Consider the following 23,652-nt stretch of genomic DNA (forward strand, 5'->3'; position numbering starts at 1 on the left):
AACCTCGTAAACGAGGTTGGGTCGCACAATCTTTAGCTAAGGGAGGAAACTCAGCCTGGACAATTTTTTTGTTTTAGAGAATAATGAGAAAATGTTTAAAATACATGAAATTTTACCAGGTAATGAACCTTCAAAGATGTACTGCCAACTTTATTAGTATTATTCAGTAGATAATCTTTTAATGGGAAGTATGTTTGTCTGTGTTTTGTTTGACTCAAAGTTGTCTCTGATATAGCAAATCCATTGCATAATTTTTGTTTGTTTTTTTTTATCTTCCTGAAATACTGCAAATCTGTGCCTTTCTTTTGATGAAAAGGTGTGTTTTAAGAGAGATTTGGCTGCCATTTGTAGTAGCTCAAGTTACCACAGAGATACCTCTATGTGTGTGTGTGCTTTGTTGTGATGAAATAAAAAAACTTTTTCTCAGAATATTGCTAATTGTTGGAAGTTGCTAATTGTTGGAAGTCAAGTAGACTGATGTGTACACATAGTGTTATCGTATAGAGTGGAAGTTCAATATGAAGTTTTGAACTCATTATCTTGTGGTTAGTAATTCATTACCTTAAATTTGAAGCCATTAAGTCTTTAAACATTATTTTGCTGGGTTTAGTCATTCAACTGTCGCCATGATGGAGTATCACCTTCAAAAATTGAAGAGTTCATACTGACTTCAGTATGTATTTCAAGCTGGCATTTATTTTATAGATCTCTGCTTGATGAACTGCTAGTGTGACACAATACACAATTCAACAACAAATGAAAGCACACGCACACACATATTAGGTGCAAGATTGAGTGTGTGGTTGAGAAGTTTGTTTCCCAATGTTCAGTCCCTCTGCATAGTACCTTGGGCAAGTGTTTCCTACTATAGCCCCAGGCCAACCACAGACTTGTGACTGAATTTGGTAGACAGAAACCGCAGTATTGTTCATCAGAAAATGACTGACAAACATGTCTATAAAGAAAATTTGCTTGCTTCATACTCCTCTTGCGCCGATTCTGCCCATAAAGAAGGAACAAATAATACAATGTGGCTGTAGGTCATAACACCTGGGCAACACCGGGGTGCATTGCTAATACAATAATAAGATATGAGGAATGAGACATCATAGAAATAAAAGGTGGTAAACGTGTTATTGAATGATTTAAAAAAGAGCCATGCAACAAAAATAATAAATGGTTGGTTCAGTGAAGGTAGCAAAATAAGTACAACGTTAGATGCAAGCAACACAAAAAAAATCATAGAACAGTTTAACCCTTTGAGTCCTGACTTCTTGAACCTTATTTGATCATATACCTGGCTTCCTGATGCACTCCACTGGTAGAGCAGTGCTACAACACAGAGAAAAATAAGCCATCCACTGGTAAACCAGTGTTACGGGCTCAAAGGGTCAAAAGACATTTGGTATTAAACAGTAGTTATGCAGAAGGCTATATCAATAGGGTTAGTTTTGTATATGTGAAAATAAAATAAAGTTGCCAAGGTTTATTAACTCAAACATTTGAATACAAAAGGATTGTAGTTGTATTAAGTATGCAGATTGATTTAGAATATCTTGGTTAGTTTTGCAGAATAAACATTTTTGGATCTTCTGATTTGGTGGGCACCACTTTTTATTTATGTTTTATTTAGTGTGTTTTCTACTGAAACACTTTCAAACTTCGTATACTTGTATATTTTGTGTTATAGCACAGATAAACATTTTTGTATTCGAAGTTATTTCATGTAAAAAAAATTGTCGTATTTCGGTAATTTCAACCAATCACTGACGTCTATTGAGGTGAAAACAATTACTGATATGGATTGTCAACAAAACGTTGTGCAGTGTAATGGGATCTTTTCCCTTGAATAAAATTAGTGCCGTTGTTTGTCAACAACAACTATCGGCAGTACTGTTATTTATGACATCGTTCGTGCGTTTGTACTGGTTTTAGCTTTAGGGTTTTAGGGTTAGGGTTCAGGTTTTAGAGTTAGGGTTAAGGTTAGGGTTTTAGGGTTGGGGTTAGGATTAGAGTTAGGGTTATGAGTATTGGCAAAAATACTCATAACCCTAACTCTAACTCTAAAACCCTAACCCTAACCCTAACTCTAAAACCCAAACCCTAACCCTAAAACCCTAAAGCTAAAACCAGTACAAATGCACGAACGATGTCATAAATAACAGTACCGCCGATAGTTGTTGTTGACAAACAACGGCACTAATTTTATTCAAGGGAAAAGATCCCATTACACCACACAATGTTTTGTTGACAATCCATAGCAGTAATTGTTTTCACCTCAATAGACGTCAGTGATTGGTTGAAATTACCGAAATACGACAATTTTTTTACATGAAATAACTTTAAAAAGATAAAATTTTCTCAATAACACTAAGAGTAAAAGATGTTTTATATGACACATTCTACCAGTGTCCCAAGTTTGAAAGTGTTTCATTAAGAAAACAAGTGGTACCCTCCAAATCAGAAAAATCCACATTTTTTAGTCTGAATACAAATACTGGTAAGTTTTATAATATATATTGTTCTTTAAAAATTCTCAGTTTAACAAAATATGTAAATTTTATTTCATTGCATTCACGTCTGGGTATGTTTAATGTGCATATTCTGGTGGAACGTATGCCTGGCCGGATTGCATGACAACAACATTACGACTAGTTTGTGCAACCTGTGAAATATATAAATTTTTAACTGATTAGATCCCTTTAAGAGTAAAATATTTTTGTTTAGAAGCAACTTTGTTACTATTTCTTTCAATAGACATTTAATTACTCTAATTTATTCTACTCAAATGCACATTCGTTTGTTAAAGTAATATAAACAATGCAACAGAAAGTGTGAGGAATATTAATGCAGTGTATGGAGATGAGAAAATAAGTGTCAACAGTGGTTCCAGAAATTCTGAGCTGGAAACTAGAGCCTAGAAGATGAGCTGTGTCCTGGAAGATCTGTAGAACTCGATGAAGATGTCCTGCAAACCTGAGGGGAACAAAATCCCATAATAACTGTTGAGGAACTAGCAGAGAAGCTTGGTCATTCAGTTATTCATTGACACTTGTGTGCTATCAGAAAAGTTAGCAAATTGTGTCAATGGGTTCCTCACAAACTTTCCGAGTCTAATTGTGTGCAGAGAATGAATGTGTGCTCTTCTTTGTTGTCACGTCTTACAAATGAACCATTTTTTGACATGATGAGAAATGGGTTCTCTATAAAAATGTCAATAGCTGAAGACAGTGGGAAACACTGGCACTTCAGGCTAAAGAAGGTTTTCACCCTCATAGTGTTTTTATCTGTTGATGAGATATGAAAGGTTTAATCTACTTTGAACTTTTAAACCCAAACCAAATAATAACAAAGGAGATCTACTGCAAGCAGCTTGAGTAGCTTAAGTCAGTGCTAGAAGAAAAATGACCATCTTTGGATTCAAGATGGAAGGTATTCTTCTATCTGGATAATGCTCGTCTACATACAGCTAAGATGATATTCCAAAGGTTGGAGAAGTTGGAATGGGCAACGATGCTTCACTGATCATATTCGCCAGACATTGCCCCATCTAATTATCATTTATTCCGCAGTCTTCAAAATCATTTGTACTGAAAAAATATGAATTCTGTAGATGAGGTCAGAATAGTACGGAAGGAGTATTTTTTGTCATGGATAAGTGAAATTTGAAAGAGGTGCCTTGCAAATCTACCAGATAGATGGAAGAGCATTGTAGAATGTGAAGGAGAGTATATATTAGATTTAAAATGAACTTGAAATGATTTTGAAAAATAAAAGAAGTATTAAAAAACCAAATTATTTAATGGATGACCCAATATATATTGCTTGAGCATTGCGAGACCAATATCCCAGGGTAAAAATCAACATACGTATGTTTCAGAACAAAGTGTTGGCTGAGTATAGGGTGGCAATACGAAAGAGAGATGAAAAAGGAATAAATGAAGTTCCATCTTATGAACTCCATTAGCTTTCAGCTGTTTCTGCCATAAGATGCTGTGGAATCACAGTTGAGTGTCTGAATATGAAGCTCAATAAGTTTGGAAACAAATTACATTTGTGCCTATATAAGGAACAGCATCAACAATGAAAAAATCAATACAGATGTATATAAGTGTATGCCCAAAATGTAATTAGATGCATTAGTGGAAAATAAAGGGGTTGTTTAGGCAGTCATCTATGAGTTTACTGCAGCTTATAACAGAAATGCTGTAAGCTAATGAAGTTCATAAAATAATAGTTTATTCCTTTGCCATCTTGCTTTCTTATATCTATATCTATCTATCTATCTATCTATCTATCTATCTATCTATCTACCTATCTATATATATATACATATATACATACATATATATATATATATATATATATATATATATATATATATATATATATATATATATATATATATATATATATATATATACATATATACATATATATATATATATATATATATATATATATATATATATATATATATATATAATATATCATGGCACTCCATTGGTTATGACGACAAGGGTTCCAGTTGATCCAATCAACGGAACAACCTGCTCATGAAATTAACATACAAGTGAAATTAATATGCAATCCACAGACATGTGTACCCTTAACATAGTTCTCAGGGAGATTCAGTGTGATACAGAGCATGACAAGGCTGGCCCTTTGAAAAATAGATACAACAGAAACAGAAGAAAGAGTGATAGAAAGTTGTGGTGAAAGAGCACAGTAGGGTTAGCCACTCCACTCTCCTGCCAGAGCCTTAGGTATTTTCACTCAATAAACACTCACAACACCCAATCTGGTAATTGAAACCGCAATCCTATGACCGTGAGTTCATTGCCCTAACCACTGGGCCATTGCGCCTCCACACACACATGCATGCACACGCACACACACACACACACACACACACATACACACACATCATAACACAAATGGGCTGAGGTTCACTACAGCTGTTTCATATGTGTTTTTTTATTGATAAGCAAATCAATTACATCATGTAAAAAAAAACTGTTTTCTTTAGGTGAATTGAAAAAATTAAATTTGTCATTTAGGATTTTTCACATTAATAGTATAGGAGGTATATTGATCCTCTCATCTTTCGACCGGCTCCATGATGAGAAAATCAGCATGCATGCTACACTATTTTACTCTTTACTCTTTTACTTATTTCAGTCTTTTGACTGTGGCCATGCTGGAGCACCACCTTTAGTCGAGCAAATTGGCCCCAGGACTTATTCTTTGGAAGCCTAGTACTTATTCTATCGGTCTCTTTTGCTGAACTGCTAAGTTACGGGGACATAAACACACTAGCATCGGTTGTCAAGTGATGTTGGGGGGACAAACACAGACACACAAACACACACACACACATACATATATATATATACATATATACGACAGGCTTCTGTCAGCTTCCGTCTACCAAATCCACTCACAAGGATTATAGTAGAAGACACTTGCCCAAGATGCCACGCAGTGGGACTGAACCTGGGACCATGTGGTTGGTAAGCAAGTTACTTACCACACAGCCACTCCTACGCCTATTTGCATTAAAAAAATCCTAAAAAGTTAAATTTAATTTTTTAAATTCACCTGAAGAAAATGTTTTTTTTTTTACATGATATATAAAAAAAAACAAGTCTGAAACAGCTGTAGTGAACCTCAGCCCATTTGTGTTATCATTTATACAACACCACACTAGGAACCTTCCCTGCATTGGACTTTGAGCCAACAGTGGACAGTGGACTGCATGCTGCAGTATACACTGCTTTGATTTTACATATTCCTTGGGCGTATTAGGTCCAAAGTTGCTGATATATGCATAACGGAGAAATCCGTATATAATTTAGTAAGTACATGAGTGTCCATGAACACTGTTAATTCACAGGTATACTGTCTTCGATTCTTCCTATGTGCCTTTATTATTAAAATACTTCAATTCTAGTGGATCCTAAAAACAATTATATATATTACAGTTCTATATTTAAGAGATGAGGAATTATGTACATTATTTACATTTGACAGATATTTGTCATCTTGTTTGTTGTTAACACAACGTTCCAGCTGATATACCCACCAGCCTTCATCAGGCGTCTTGGGGAAATTTTGAACCTGGGTTCTCATTCCTAAGGTATTTTTTCGATGTTATTATTATTATTATTATTATCATCATCATCATCATCATCATCATCATTATTATTCTCATTATTATTATTATCATTATCATTATTATTATTATTATTATTATTATTATTCAGGTCACTGCCTGGAATTGAACTAGGAATCTTGGGGTTAGTAGCCCGCACTTTTAACCACTATGCCATATGTCTGAAACATGTTAACAACAAACAAGATGAGAACAAATATCTGTCAAATGTAAATAAGGTAAATAATTATATGTATGTGTGTGTGAGTGTGTATGTATACAGGCTGTGATGGGTAAATTGTCACCATATTATATTTTTAATTTGTGCATGCGCATTGTTTGCTTTTGATTTTGTTGACTACACAGTATAGTAGGGTCAGTTGGGCACCATCTGTGAGAAAACCAACACCATTCTGCCAGAAATTTAGAAGCGACATACTGTATTATTTGGCATATGTGCCAGAAGCTCCTATACAAAGATTTCAGAGTGTTTGGGTGTCAATCTTAGGTCAGTGCAGTCTGAGGACATGTACCAAGAGTGATAAAAATCAAACATCCAGTCAACATCATGGTTTTTGGAATGATCACTAGTGGTTGCGACATTATGCCTCCATTCATCTTCCCGCATGAACTCAGACTCAACACGGAAGCCTACATCAAGTGCCTGGAGGAGGTAGTGCTACCCTAGGGGAAGAGTGTGGCTGCTGGAAGACTCTATGTCTAGCAACAGGACTATGTGCCATGCCACACAAGCAGGAGAACCCAGTCATGGCTGTTAGACAAATTCTGCAACCACATCACCCTAACATCTGGCCACCTAACTCACCAGACTGCAACCCCTTGATTTTTATGTGTAGGACACAGTTGAGCAAGAGACCAACAAAACTCCTTGTAACACCAAAAATGAACTGAAGGCAGGGGTTATGGCAACTTAAACCAGGAGACTGAGTAGAAGAGTTGCAGGAGATTCCGATGTGTTGGCATCGGGTGGGACAGGATGAAAGAATGAGGGGAGTTTATGTTGTTCAGTTCGAGAGAGAAAGTCAGGGAAAATGTGGTTTAGATGGAGTAGGAAACGTAAGGTGGAATGTGCCACGGATGGTGAGTAGTAGGAGAAAAAGGTGGAATAAACAAGAGGGAGAAGGCGGTCAAGGGTGTGTATTTTTGAGAGATTAGAACAAATGGGGGCATGCATAAGGTGGTAGGAAGTGGTGTGGAGTATGGGTAGGATGGCAAAACAGTTTGATTAAAATTCATTGGTACTCTTGAGTTTGAAGCATGATGCTAGTCATCAGCCATTTTGATACATATACAGGGTGTGATGGGTAAATTGTGGCCATATATTTTTAATTTCGTGCTTGGGCGTTGGTTGTTTTTGATTTTGTCAACTACACAATATACTAGGAACAGTTGGGCACCGTCTTTGAGAAAAACAGAACCATGACACAGTTCACTCTGCCAGAAATTTGGAAACAACATGCTGTACTACTTGGCATTTGCGCCAGAAGCTCCAATGCAAATATTTCAGAGTATTTAGGTGTCAATCTGAGGATAGTGCAGAGGAGGATAATTCAGAAAGAGTTGGATGAATCTAATGGTAATTATGAAGGTAAGGCAGCTCTGAAAGCTCAATCTGATCGTTCTTGCACCATGAAACCACCATCACTAGACTTTGCTAAGAACAGTGCTACATTTCTCACTTGATGAACTCATACACCATTTGGACTAAACACCCACACTCCATCTTGTAACAACTTCCACTGTCATTTCCCTTTTCCATCAATATTTTATATTTTTAAGTTAAATTTAATTTCTAAATTTTTCAAATTAATTTTTAAAATTTTAATTTCCTAATTTAATTCAATTTTAAAATTTTTTATCATTAATTTATCTCCCATGCACTCCCACACACCCATATACATAACTTATATCCCCCACACACGCTACATATATATTTACCACATCTACATATGTTTCCATATTCTAGCATGTACAAAAATCTTTTCACCCAATCGACACACATGCACACACACACACACACATGCACACATACACATGCATACGCACACACACACATGTAAATACATACATACATACACATATACACACACACCTGTACACACACACCTGTACACACGCACTCACACACCCATACATACACACAAGACCAGTGCGCTCACACAACACCTTGCCTATGAACCAGTAATTTTATTACTACTATTAACCTGGTCATTTCACTTTTCAAACAAAGGAAAAAAGTCTAAATTGCGTAATCCTTCAGTATGTGGTAATTAAAAAAGTAAATAAAAATTAAAGGGGAAATAACAAGGGGAGATAAATAAGTCCTCTTACTGTTAATGTAGACATTGGTTATAGCAACCAAAAAGTGAACTAATGTATTTTTCTTTTATATAGAATTCCTCCATATTATCTGACATTCCAAATTGACGTCATAGTTTTCTTTTTACATGCATCCACAGATTCTTCACATTTTGTATATGGGTGTCCTTATTTGTCGAATGTACAGAGTTCTCCTGATGTACAATCACTCCGTAAGTGTACATACCATCATTTAGGCTTCCAATAGTTCCTAGTTGTTATTTCCCCTTTAATTTGATTTACTTTTTTAATCACTACATACTGAAGAATTTCCCTAAATTGGGGCTAAAATGAGGAATGACTAATTTCAATAATTTCTTCTCTTTAACGACATGGTGCATAAATGTATCAGGAACAGAACCAGGAATAATTCTGCTTCAAGCATCCCCTATAACCCTCTGTAACTTTCCTTGTTTGTTTGTCACTCAGACAAATCGATGTTTTTCAATATCTTTCTTCCTATAAACACATTTAATAACATTTAAACAAAAATTTGGACTGTCTGTATTTTAAACCATGATTTTAAAAAATTAAAAAAAATTAAAAAGAAATAATTCTTTTTAAATTTTGAAAAGGTAAAAAAATATTTTTCATAATCATATGAATTCCCTTAATTTTCTGAAAATTCTAAAAATTATAAAAAGATTACAGGGTTATAAGGGGTGCCTAAACCAGAATTCTGCTGAGAGTCACTCCTGCAAATTGTGAAGAAACTATAGAGAATATTTTACATTGAATTTTTTTATCTTCTCGAGTTTCAATAATTTCATATCAAGCCATTATCCTGTGATTCTTTACATTTGGCCTAGATATTAAAAATTTTTGTTGAATTTTTGATCTTTGTGGTGTCTAAGAATTAATATTGATGTGTATGAGTTTAAAAAAAAAAAATTTTTTTTCAAATGCAATTCTGGAGAATTGAAGGGGCATTTACTTAATCTTGTCTTACTCATTTTGCTACATTTAAATTTATCTTCTGTATGCTCATAGAGAACAGATGTGATTTTCTGAAATAGTGTTCTGAATATATTATAGTGCTTTTAATGTATTTAGAGCTGATGTAGTTTTTGTTTGGTTGTGAACACTTGTAAAAATATATTTTTTTTCCTCAGAGTTAAAAATGCAGTAAATATTATTCATTGTGCGCCCCCCCCCCCCCACTTCTTACAGGAAACTGGAAAAGCAGACTTTTGGAACAGCTGTCATATATGTTGGAATTTCCATGTCTATGTCAGGATTTTCATTTTCTTTCATGCATTGTAAAACAATGAAGGGAATCATTTTTAAAACAAACATTTTTTAAATCCCTGTCTTTTAAATGCTTGACTCCCTCCCACACACACTCACCGTGCCTTTGGAAAAGCAACAACTACTAAAATTATATACTTTTCTTTTTCCTAATTTTCTGTCATTTTATCATTCTATATTCTGAAATGTTTGTAATTCGCATTAGAGAAAAATATCTTAACCCCACTTCCCTCCTTCATTGTACTTTTTACATTGAAGGAAAAGTCAAACACTGCAACAGGATGTGTGAGAAAAAAACTGATCTTTGAAAAGTGTATCTATAAAGCATCATTTTCAGTTGTTTGTTTAAACTTTCTCTGCTAATACGCTAAATTCATTTTATGCAATATATGGGTTTTGAGATTATGTTAAGATATTAAGATATTTCTTCTTAATATGAAATCAATGGTAGTCTTAATACACAAATAAAGAGTATATATATATCTATCTATCTATATATATATATATATATATATATATATATATATACATATACAAAATTATATATATATATATATAAATATATATATATATATATCTGTATACCACCACCATCATCATCATCATCATCATCATCATCATCATCATCATCATCATCATCATCATCATCATCATCATCGTCGTCATCATCATCATCATCATCATCATCATCGTCGTCGTCATCATCATCATCATCATCATCATCATCATCATCATCATCATCATCATCGTCGTCGTCGTCGTCATCATCATCATCATCATCATGTCCATTTTCGATGCTGGCTTGTCATGCATGGTTAGATTGGAGTTGGCAAGCTGGAGAGCTTCATAGTTATCTATTTAAGCATGGTTTCTATGACTGGATAACTTTGCTAATTCCAACCCACTTTACAGAGTGTAGTGGATGGTTTTAACATGGCACTGGCACCAGCGGGGTTGCCAAGTAACTTGTATGACAAGGACCTCTTAGTAGAGAGAGAGAGAGAGAGAGAGAGAGAGAGAGAGATAGAGAGAGAGGGAGAGAGAGAGAGAGAGAGAGAGAGAGAGAGAGAGAGTGGAACCGAGTGGAGTGGCTATGTGCCAGGTGAGAGAGTGTAATAGAGGGACAGAGATAGATGTCTTACTATAGACGAGATACTAGGCTACCCTGTAGGAAAAGGAAGGTGAGAGATAGTTAGACAGAGACAGAATGAAAAAGAGAGGGAAATAGATGGTGTTGGAGATGCATTGGGGTCTACCCAGAGGGAACAGTGGTGGGGAGTATAAATAGCACAGAGGTAATATGTTTAGAGATCTGGTTGATACCAATCTAAAGAGAGCAACTGTCACACATTATAAGAAGGCATAAAAGGTATGAATTTTTCTTCTTGCAATAATAGAAATGATTATCAAAGAAAATAAATTAAACTTACACGTGTCTCTGAACAGCAACAGCAAATTGATGAAGAAACAATAGCCAAAATAAATTCCAGAGTCATAACAAGTGAAGCAACAATAAAAAGAATATATAAACTATTTGTAGCATATAGTAACTGTAAAAGAAAGAAAAAACAAAATATTTTGATGTGAAAGAAAATGATAGAGATGATAATCTTGCTAGAGAGAAGTATTTTCCATACTTTTCTTGTAGTATCAAAATTAAGCAAAATTGATGTTTCGATTTAATAAAGTTAAAATGGTTTAAGAGCAGTCTTTTATTGTCCTTCTAGTTTCACTAATTAGAATGTGGCCAAGCTGAGGCACCAACTTCATGAATATAGCCAATTAATCAACCTTAAGTACTTTGCCTGATTCTAATTCCATCAACTTCAGATGGATGAAAAACAATGTTGGCATAAAGAAGGATTTGAACTTAGAACCTAAATGAATATAATCAAATACCACAAACCGTTCTGTCAGATACTTTACCATTTCTACCATCCAGCAACTTGTATATAAAATTATATGAATGTTAACACAGGCATGTCTATAGGTACAGGTGTGGCTATGTGCACACATGTGCCTGTGTGGTAAAAAGTTTGTTTCCCAACTACATACATGGTCCTGGATTCAGTCCTACTGCATGGTACCTTGGGAAAGTGTCTTCTACTATAGCTCAGAGAGGTACTTCAAAAAGGTCATGTCCACAAGTTCTATCTTCTTAGAAATAGGATTTTATGTTAACGTTAAGAATTCTCTGACACAAAGGAAACATTATCAGTGGTTTCACCCAAATATTTTATATAAATACATCCTTCTATTGACCATTACCTATTACGGAAATGGTAATATGTGAAAGGCCATTTTTATAAAACTTGATTTGTTTGTAACATTTTTATCAATTTTCTTCACAATTATTGATTGTTTTTTTTTAGTTAAATCAATATTGATTATTTAAAATATATCTAATTCTTTTGTGTTGAATTGATTTATGTACTACCTACTAAATTTAATAAAGTAAATATTGAACTTGCAAGTAAATTTCCCTGTCAGAGCTGATCAAAAAATCAGTAATAACTTTGGATGTATGCAAATCTGTCAATTTTTTAAAAATCCAAATTCCCCTTAGTATCTTATTTTTCATACTTATTCACACTTACAAACGTTTTCTTTCATGTATTTTAATACCTAACCTTACAGAATAAAAAGTTGTTAAGAAAAAAAAAATGCTTCAATGACTTCAAGATTCCAAGCTCAGATATATCAGTGTAAAGTTATTTTTTTTTGTAAATAAAAACTCTGCCACAAACTATGAGTGATTTTCATTGCTTAGTTGAAAGACGGTTTAGCTCTTCTAAAAAAATAAAATAAAACAAAACAGCTGCCTGTTAGATATTTAAAAAGGTTTTATTTTCTATAAAGTCTATTTCTGATAATATTGGTAGGATTTTCTTCAGATTTCTAAATGTTTAATGTTATACATTGTTTGTTAAAAATGGTACACTAGCAAAATAACTTTAGCAGAGAAAACACAACAAAATTTAAAATAGTTAATGTGTCATATTTCTTGAAATTAGACAGCTAAGATGCATCTATATTTTGTTTTAAAATAATGTATATATATTTAGAACACACCATGATTCAGAATAGCTGAAACATGTGTAAAGTAGGTAATTATTTGTAAGCTTTAGTTATGAAGATTAAACATGATGTGAAAATATACTATTGTTCTCTTCAGTAAACATAAAAGTAATTGGGAATCTTCTTAGCAATCAGTTTTGGGATAATTGTCCCTCGTTAAAAATGTACCACTATTTTTCAACAATCCAGAACTTTTTTTTTTATCTAAATTACTGTATTTATAGCAGTAACTTAACAGAATATAACATTAACAACAGTCTTAACATGTATATTTTGATTTAATTTTCCCATTCTATAGACAAATCATTTAAGTTCTTTGTAGTAAAAAGCTTCTACAGAAAAATTGAATTAAAAACCTACTTACAATCCATAGTGAGTGAATACTAAAACAAGCAATTCCACCAATTGAAAAGAAACATGCCGACAAAATGGCAAGGACCATGTAGATGGTTTTCTGTAAAGAAATATCAAAGAATTATTTGCAATATATATTTGAGTGTGTGTGTGCATATGCATGTTTTCATATGGCCAAAGCTGTAAGCTTAAACATATATGTAAGTATGATTCCATTAATAACTGTGCAAATATGCGTGATTGTAAGATAGAAACAAAGAAACTGAGCTATGTGAAAGCAAATATGCAATTATGTTTATTACTATGAGTAAGATAATATATCTAGTATTGGTATTGCTAGCAAAAAAGCTAAACAAATTTGCTGTAATTATAGACTATATATATATATATATATATATATATATATATATATATAAGTATATATGTACATATATATATATATATATATATATATATATATATATATATATATATATATATATGTATATATGTATATGTATATATATATGTGTATATATGTATATGTATATATATATATATACATGTATATATATCTAAGTATATATGTATATATATATATATGTATATATATGTATATGTATATATATATGTATATATGTATATGTAGATATATATGTATATATGTATATGTATATATATATGTATACATGTATATATATCTAAGTATATATGTATATATATATATCTGTATATATATGTATATGTATATATATATGTATATATGTATATGTAGATATATATGTATATATGTATATGTATATATATATATATGTATATATGTATATGTGTATATATATGTATATCTATGTATATATATATATATATTTATAAATGTATATGTATATATGTATATATGTATATATGCATATGTACATATATATGTGTATATATATATGCATATGTATATCTATATATATGTGTATACATGAATATATGTATACTCTTTACTCTTTTACTCTTTTACATGTTTGAGTCATTTGACTGCGGCCATGCTGGAGCACCGCCTATAGTTGAGCAAATCGACCCCAGGACTTATTCCTTGGAAGCCTAGTACTTATTCTATTGGTCTTTTTTGCCGAACTGCTAAGTGATGGGGACAAACACACAGGCATCGGTTGTCAAGCAATGCTAGGGGAACAAACACAGGCACACAAACATACATACACACATACATATATATATACATATATATATACGACGGGCTTCTTTCAGTTTCTGTCTACCAAATCCACTCACAAGGCTTTGGTCGGCCCAAGGCTATAGTAGAAGACACTTGCCGAAGATGCCACGCAGTGGGACTGAACCTGGAACCATGAGGTATATCTATATATATGTATATATATATATATATATATATATATATATATATATATATATATGTATATGTGCATATATATGTATATATATATGTATATTTATATATGTATATATATATATATATATATATATATATATGTATATGTGCATATATATGTATATATATATGTATATGTGCATATATATGTATATATATATGTATATTTATATATGTATATATATATATATATATATATATATATATATATATATATATATATATATATATATATATATATATATATATATATATATATATGTATATATATATATATATATATATATATATATATATATATATATATATATATATATATATATATATATATATATATATGTATGTATGTATAATAATAATATTAGAGAATACAATTTCAAAACTTACAGTGAAAATTCAATTTAGCAATTCTAAATCAAATTTCCCAATATATAATACATATATAATTTAGAGAAAAACCAACTATTAACAAATTCAACAATGAAAAATGTCATTCAAAACATCTGGAAAAACAAATATAGCACAAAAGCCCTATTCCAAAAATCAATATTTGCACAATCAATAAATAGCAAATAACATTAAAAGACAATGTGCGTTTCGTGGCTATATTTACAATAAATTTGATTCAATCTAAAAATAAATTCAATTTGATCTAAAAATATAGTTACTCTTCGGTTCTAAAATAAATCATAAGAATAATAAAAATAATATTATAATAATAATAATAATAATAATAATAATAATAATAATAATAATAATAATAATAATAATAATAATAATATTCTTATGATTTATTTTAGACCTGAAGAGTGACTATATTTTTAGATCAAATTGAATTTATTTTTAGATTGAATCAAATTTATTTTAAATATAGTCACGAAACACACGTAGTCTTTTAATGTTATTTGCTATTTATTGATTGTGTAATTTATTGATTTTTGGAATAAGGTTTTTGTGGTATATTTGTTTTTCTAGATGTTTTGAATGACATTTTTCATTGTTGAATTTGTTAATAGCTGGTTTTTCTCTAAATTATATATGTATATATATATATATATATATATATATATATATATATATATATATATATATATATATATATATATAGGGAGAATTCCCCCCAAAAAACAACAGATGAAGACAGGTGGTGTAGAAAACAAATAGATGTATTAGTATAATGCTCAGGAATTGAAAAAGTCTTTAACATTTCGAGCCTACGCTCTTCCACAATGTCATCATCATTTAACGTCCGCTTTCCATGCTAGCATGAGTTGGACGATTTGACTGAGGACTGGCGAACCAAATGGCTACACCAGGCTCCAATCTGATTTGGCAGAGTTTCTACAGCCGGATGCCCTTCCTAACGCCAACCACTCTGAGAGTGTAGTGGATGCTTTTACGTGCCACCAGCATGAAGGCCAATCAGGCGGTACTGGCAACGGCCACACTCAAAATGGTGTATTTTATGTGCCGCATGCACAGGAGCCAGTCCAGCGGCACTGGTAATGACCTCGCTCGAATGTTTTTCACATGTCACCGGCACAAGTGCCAGTAAGACGACGCTGGTAACAATCACGCTCAAATGGTGCTATGTATGTGCCACTGGCACGGAATCCAGACAGCTGTTCTGGCTGGCAACGATCACGTTCGGATGGTGAATATACCACTCCACTGGTACAGGTGCCATCATGATTTCGCTTTCACTTGCCCCAACAGGTCTTCACAAGCGGAGTTTAGTGTCCAATGAAGGAAAGGTACGCCTAAGTGGGCTGGCTACACCCCTGGCAGAGGCCTCAGATTATGGTCTCACTTGGCTTGCCGGGTCTTCTCACGCACAACATATTTCCAAAGGTCTCGGTCACAAGTCATTGCTTCGGTGAGGCCTAACGTTCGAAGGTCGTGTTTCACCACCTCATCCCAGCTCTTCCTGGGTCTACCTCATCCACAGTCTCCCTCAACCGCTAGAGTGTGGCACTTTTTCACACAGCTATCCTCATCCATTCTCGCCACATGACCATACCAGCACAATCGTCTCTCTTGCACACCACAACTGATGCTTCTTAGGTTCAACTTTTCTCTCAAGGTACTTACACTCTGTCGAGTATGCACACTGACATTAAACATTCATCAGAGCATACTGGCTTCCTTCCTTGTGAGCTTACACATATCCTCAGCAGTCACGGCCCATGTTTCACTTCCATGTAGCATGGCTGTTCGTACACATGCGTCATACAGTCCACCTTTTACTCTGAATGAGAAGCCCTTTTTCACCAGCAGAGGTAAGAGCTCTCTGAACTTTGTCAAGGCTATTCTCATTCTAGCAGCTACACTTTCAGCGCACCCTTCCCCACTACTGATTTGGTCACCTAGATAATAGAAGCCATCAACCTCTTCTAGTTTTTCTTCCTGGAATGTGGCCGAAGTTGTTCTCTGCACATTTTCAGTGTTTATTGCTTCTGAGCATCTGCCACATACAAAAACTATCTTCCTAGTTAGCCTTCCTTTGATATTGCTGCATCTCTTATGTGTCCATAGCTTACGCTGGGTACATTTTATAGGTACTTTCTACCTATGTCTTTTCTATAGATCCAGCAGGGCCATCTACCTGAAGGGGTTTGTGTTTTGTCTACTTTCCTACTTATTAGGACTTTGGTCTTAGCTAGGTTGACTCTAAGGCCCTTCGATTCTAGTCCTTGCTGTCACACCTGAAACTTCTCCTCTAGTTCTGATAGTGACTCAGCAGTTAGCACAAGGTCATCAGCATAGAGGAGTTCCCAGGAGCATCCTGTCTTGAATTCCTGTGTTATTGCCTGGAGGACTATGATAAATAGGAGGGGGCTGAGGACTGAACCTTGGTGGACCCCTACCTCTACCCTGAATTCTTTACTGTACTCATTGCCAACCCTCACCTTACTGACAGCGTCTCTGTACATGGCTTGCATAGCTCTCACTAACCATTCTTCTATCCCTAGTTTCCTCATTGACCACCAGATAAGGGATCGGGGGACCCTGTCAAAGGCTTTCTCCATGGCAGTACGTACGTTTCGTACAAGCTCCATTTATTCATGTAGTGAGAACACCACAGAATGTACAATGAAAATGTACTCCTCAGCTGCATAATGGAATTTCATTTTAGAAAGTCATTTTGAAGATGTTTGCAAAAAATAAGAGTAAGATAAGCTCTGGACCAGATCTGACACCCCTGAAAACTTTGATATCCCAATGGGATCGAGTGATTCGGCTGAAATAACAAATTTGGTTGGAGCATATCTTTTATATTGCCTAAATAGGGAAATTCCTGAACTCCAAGGAGGCCTTTATAGGGATGATGCGTTATTTATCATCCCCACCAACAACAAATCAACCATAGAGAGAATGAGAAAGAATATTAGAAAATTCTTTAAAAGCTTTAACCTTAGCATTACTTTTGAATATGGTACTAAAATCGTTAACTTTCTTGATACCACTCTTAATATTAGCTCTAAATTGCACTATCCATATAGAAAAGAAAATGAAGTCACTAAATATGTAAATAAATCATCGAATCACCCCACAAATATTTTAAAATCTATTGTAAAAAACATTTCCGATAGATTAACTAAACTGTCCTCAAACCATGACATCATTAAATCTAATTCTCATTACTACAATGAAGCTTTATCGAGAGTGAGCTATGACCAAAAAATTTCTTTCCTTATTCCTAAATCTATTAAATGTGATAGTAACAATAATGATAATAATACTAATAATGATAATCTAATTATCCTAAATAATGTTACCAATAATAAAAATTTAATTATCGTAAATAATGGTAAGAAAAGACCTACTAATAATAACCTATCCTGCTTAAACAATAGGAATAAAAATGTAATACAACCTGATAAATGCCTACACAACCATATTAACACCAATAAAATACCTAGCTTAAGAAATTATAATAATGGCCATAAAAATAAAAATAAGAAAATAGTTCCTAATAAGAAAACTACCAATGATAATAGAAACAATAATATAACCCCAAATACTTATGATAACCACAAGCCCCCTTCATATTACAAATTTAGAAGAAAAAATTCAATATGGCTTTACATCCTTTACAACTATGCAGTATTTACAAACATCTATAAAAAGTTTATGGATATCTTACAAAAAAATTTCGACCCTAACCATAGATATTATAAAATCTTCTCTCAACACACAATCCGTATCTCATACTCTACTTTCCCCAACATAGGATCTATTATCAATAAGTTAAATAGAAAAAAACATTGAACTAGCTAGGACCCTTGAAAATAAAAATTGTCTTATTATTGATAACAATACAAATAACTACCAAACTATTAATAACACCAACGCAACCAATAATCATGCACATGTTAATGAACATATTAATACTTCAACTGTTAACATAGCTGATGAGATAAATCTTCCTGGCTCAAACAATGTCAATTGCATATCTAATAATACAACCAGCAACATTGATGTAACTAATTTAGATACTTGTATCAATAATCAACATAGCAATATATATATAGCTAATAAGCCCCTTAATTGCAATTGTAGAATTAAAGCCCACTGTCCGGTATCTGGCTGTTGTTTAACCCGTAATGTAGTCTATAAATGTACAATAACTACTCCAACTAATAATTACATTTATGTTGGTTGCACAATCAACCTTAAACAACGATTATATAACCATTTTTCTTCATTTAGACTTAAACATAAAGCCAATAGCACATCATTATCTAATAAAATTTGGGAATTGAAGGAAAATGGTATCGATTTTAATCTTAAATGGGAAATCGTCAGGAGAGCACAACCTTATAGAAATAGTAGATATGTCTGTGGACTGTGCTCTATGGAAATTTACGAAATTTTAAAACTTAAGGATAATCCTAGTCTAATAAACAATAGATCTGACCTTAGGGTTCTATGTGTGCATTGTTACTCTCGCACCTTTAAATATTTTAAAAAGTAATTATTTTTTATAAAGTAAATCTTGCTAAATTTTTTAATTTAGTTTCTCTCATTTCCCTGACTAATTATTTTTTTGAGTTATAACTTTTAATATATACTTAGAATACATTTTAACCTTTCCCAACCCACTGATAGTATTCCTACATTTTCTCTAGGTTATTCTGAGTCTCTTCTATCTATCACTTTTTCGAAAACCTTAGCTTTAATTCTCTTAATTTAGTCCTGTTCTTCTAACTTTATTCCTCTCCCTTTTTCCTCTTCCTTCTTCCCCCCTTTCTTTCTGTTTGGATTTTGGCCATTAGTATTATAGTTTTACTCATAAATAATACTACCCCTAATTAATTTATATCTTATTTTAACTGGATATGTTTATCTTGTTCTAATTATTATTGTTCCCTATAATTTTAAACTTAGTAATTTAGTGTTTCATTGTATTATTCTAATTATACTGTAGAATAGATATATTTCTTTAATACCTTGACCTTAATTCCCTCACCTTAATTTTTTTCCAAATTCTTACCACTCCTTAGGGTATTGCCCTTCCATTTCCTTTTTTCTTTTCTTTCCCTCATGCTTGATTTACTCTTAACCTGCTGTCCATCACTACTTAACCTACCTTCCTCTAAATTTGAAATTACTACTATCCTTCCAATTAAATTTTAAATTCTTGTTTGATTCACTAGTCTGTGGAACAGCAGCATAGTCGAGATGGTATGTTTTCTTCTCTTACTCTTGTTTTTTGCAAACATCTTCAAAATGACTTTCTAAAATGAAATTCCATTATGCAGCTGAGGAGTACATTTTCATTGTACATTCTGTGGTGTTCTCACTACATGAATAAATGGAACTTGTACGAAACGTACGTACTGCTATAACCTATTGAATTTTTGTTGCTTAACTTCAAATTTTATACACCAAATCACTTGATTTTGTTTTTGGTTTTTATCCTACCAAATTCTGGTGCCTCAAACATTTTAAGTACCACGTTTAATCTTTTGATTAACTCTATATTATTATTATGTATATATATGTATATATATATATATATATATATGTATATATATATGTATATATATATGTATATATATATGTATATATATATGTATATGTATATATATATATATATATATATATATATATATATATATATATATATATATATATATATATATATATATATATATATATTTTCATTTTATTTATGGGTTTCAGCCAAGTCGCTGTGGTCATGCTGGAGCACCACCGTGACTGTCCGTCTTTATGCTGTGCTCTCTTCACGTTCCTTGCATGGTTCTTCTCCTCCACTTGATATAGTCCAATCAAGAGTTTTGATGGCAAATCTGGTGTATAAGAGAATTTGACATCACTGCCCTAAACTGTGTCTCATTTCGAGCCATTGGTTCGTCTGGTATCGTGGAGAGGAACGCGTCGAGTTTTGTTTTGAAGACCTCTATATCCATGTCTTGCAGGTCTCTCAAATGTTTTGGCAGGGCATTAAAAAGCTGAGGTCCTCTGAAACCGAGGCTGTTGCAGTACCTTGTTCTTATGTGAGATGCAGTGGACGGTACCCTTGGTACCATGCAGAGGCGACCTGTGCGGGCATTTGTGTAGTACTTGATGCCAAAGTTTGGTACCAGTCCTTCCAGTATTTTCCATATGTATATTATTACATATCTCTCCCGCCTGCGCTCCAGGGAGTAGAGACCTAGTGCCTTCAGTCGCTCCCTGTAGTTCATCTCTTGGATTGTGGCAATCGTTTTTGTATAGTGATGCTGAATTGCCTCGAGTTCTGCTGTCCGCTTGACACTGTGTGGTGACCACAACTGAGAGCAATTGTCTATGCGGCTCAGAACAAATGTCTTCCATAGAGTCTATATGATTTTTTGATCCCTTGTTTGGAATGTCCTCAGTATCCACCCTGCCAGTTGTCTGCACTTTGTTGTCAACTTGACAATGTGCATGTGAAATGATGCATCACTACACATGTTGATGCCCAGGTCTCTTACTGTTTGTGGTTCTGGGATTGCAGTTCCTCCAGGTCCTGTGTATGCCAGTTGGGAGGCACTTGTGGCCTTGTAGTGCAGTACTTGAAATTTTTTTGCATTGAACTGCATATTATTTTGCTCTGCCCACTTGTATATTGCATTTTTTTAGGTCATTCTGCAGGCTTATGATATCATCAGGATTCTTTATTGCCTGAGATAGTTTTGTGTCATCAGCATAGCTAGTGACAGTGGCTCTCCGAGTGACCGTGGGCATGTCCAGAAGGGCCACTATGAACAGTAGTGGCTCCAGGACAGTTCAATATTTCCCTTTCCCTAGATAGTTCTCCATTGGCTGCAACTGTCTGACTTCTAACATTCTACCATTCAGGAAGTCATGCAGCCATTCTCCTAATCTACCAGCTATGCCAAGGTTTCGCAGCTTGTGAGATATCAGGCCATGATCAACTTTGTCAAAGTCGAGATATATCACATCAACATTTGAATGGTCAAGTAGCTGCTTATATATATATATATATATATATATATATATATATATATATATATATATATATATATATATATATATATATATATATATATATGTATATATATATATGTATATATGTATATATGTATATACATATATATACATATATATATGCATATATATACGTATATTTCTACATATATATATATATATATATATATATATATATATATATATATATATATACATACATATATATACATACATATATATATATATATATATATATATACATATATATATATATATATATATATATATATATATATATATATATATATATATATATATATATATATATATATATATATATATACATATATATAATCAAAATAACCAACAGGATATCAAGTAGTGATGCAGTACAACTGTTTCAAGTGGCTCCATTTAATTAAACAGTGCAATCATTACATCAATTTAAATGCAGCGCCATCATGAGCTACACAAATAAATAAATAGAATTTTAACGAGTTGGACACATTGATATAATTTTTCTGAAATACTTTAACAGAGCAAGAAGATGGGAGCTGTCATCTCACTCTTGTCCTTTATTCTTAACAGACACAGGCCTCTAGTCTTAGATTTAGTAGTTGATAAAAAGATATATGAATTTTAAATGAATCAGTCCTTTACAAGCTATGACCCCAATGGGATTCATGCATGTGATTCTTGAAAGTGTAGTCTATTCTTAGCTACAATAGCAACAACATGAATTTCTTCCATCTTCTTGCTCTGAGAAAAATTACATTAATGTGTCCAACTCCTTAGAATTCTATTTATTTATTTGTGCAGTTGATGATGGCACTGCATTTAAGTTGATGTAACGATTGCATTGTTCAATTTAGGGTCGTACTGCATCACTACTTGATATCCTGTTGCTTATTTTGATTCTATTCACCTTAAAGCTGGGCGGATAATACCAGACTGACTTGATGCTTCAACTTAATTAAGTACCTAATTCAACTGAATCTCATATATATATATATATATATATATATATATATATATAATAATAATAATTAGGGTAAAATCAATAATAATTATACCAGGTAGCCAGTGTGGAAATAAAAACCTTATAAGTAAATTTTACAAAATATTTTATAATTATAACAAGGAATCAGCTTTATGCCTCACCATGCACCGCAAGAAATAGACACTAAAGTCCTTTTTACCACCTTAAAATCTCCAAGAATAACATACCATATTGTAGGCTAGCAAAAGAAAAATAATGAATCAACAGGGCTGGTTAACTATGTACGCATTTCAAACTTCAAGTGCAAAATAATTTTACTTACTGTTCTCATCAGCATAGTATTCCATATAAATTCACGAGTATCTCAAAATATGCCGCAACCAGTGTCATTGCATGACCAATATCAGTCCATACTTGCAAAAATATACTGCCGAGTATAATTCATATCTTTCTTTTATACCCACATGTAGTGTGTTAAGATCTAGACTGCAGTAAATGCAGTTTCAATCATGGAGTGAATTTATTCAAATATTATTTATAATAATATAAAATCAATAATTTTACCAGGTAGTGAGTGCAGAA

At 32.9% G+C, this 23,652-nt stretch overlaps 1 protein-coding gene across 1 annotated transcript in view; it reads right to left on the reverse strand.

Moving 5' to 3' along the window:
- Nucleotides 1-1,471: 1,471 nt before the first annotated feature.
- LOC128249092 (uncharacterized) overlaps nt 1,472-23,652 on the reverse strand; it is a 43,932-nt gene continuing 21,751 nt past the window's right edge. The window contains exons 4-6 of the mRNA XM_089360148.1: nt 13,224-13,313; nt 11,212-11,331; nt 1,472-2,665 (exon numbers count right to left, since the gene is read on the reverse strand). Coding sequence (XP_089216274.1) covers nt 2,591-2,665; nt 11,212-11,331; nt 13,224-13,313 — 285 coding nt within the window. The 3' untranslated portion in view covers nt 1,472-2,590. The remainder of the gene's footprint in view (nt 2,666-11,211; nt 11,332-13,223; nt 13,314-23,652) is intronic.

The sequence above is a fragment of the Octopus bimaculoides genome, chromosome 11 (assembly GCF_046866305.1).
Source record: "Octopus bimaculoides isolate indiv1 chromosome 11, ASM4686630v1, whole genome shotgun sequence".
In the NCBI taxonomy this organism is placed as follows: domain Eukaryota; kingdom Metazoa; phylum Mollusca; class Cephalopoda; order Octopoda; family Octopodidae; genus Octopus; species Octopus bimaculoides.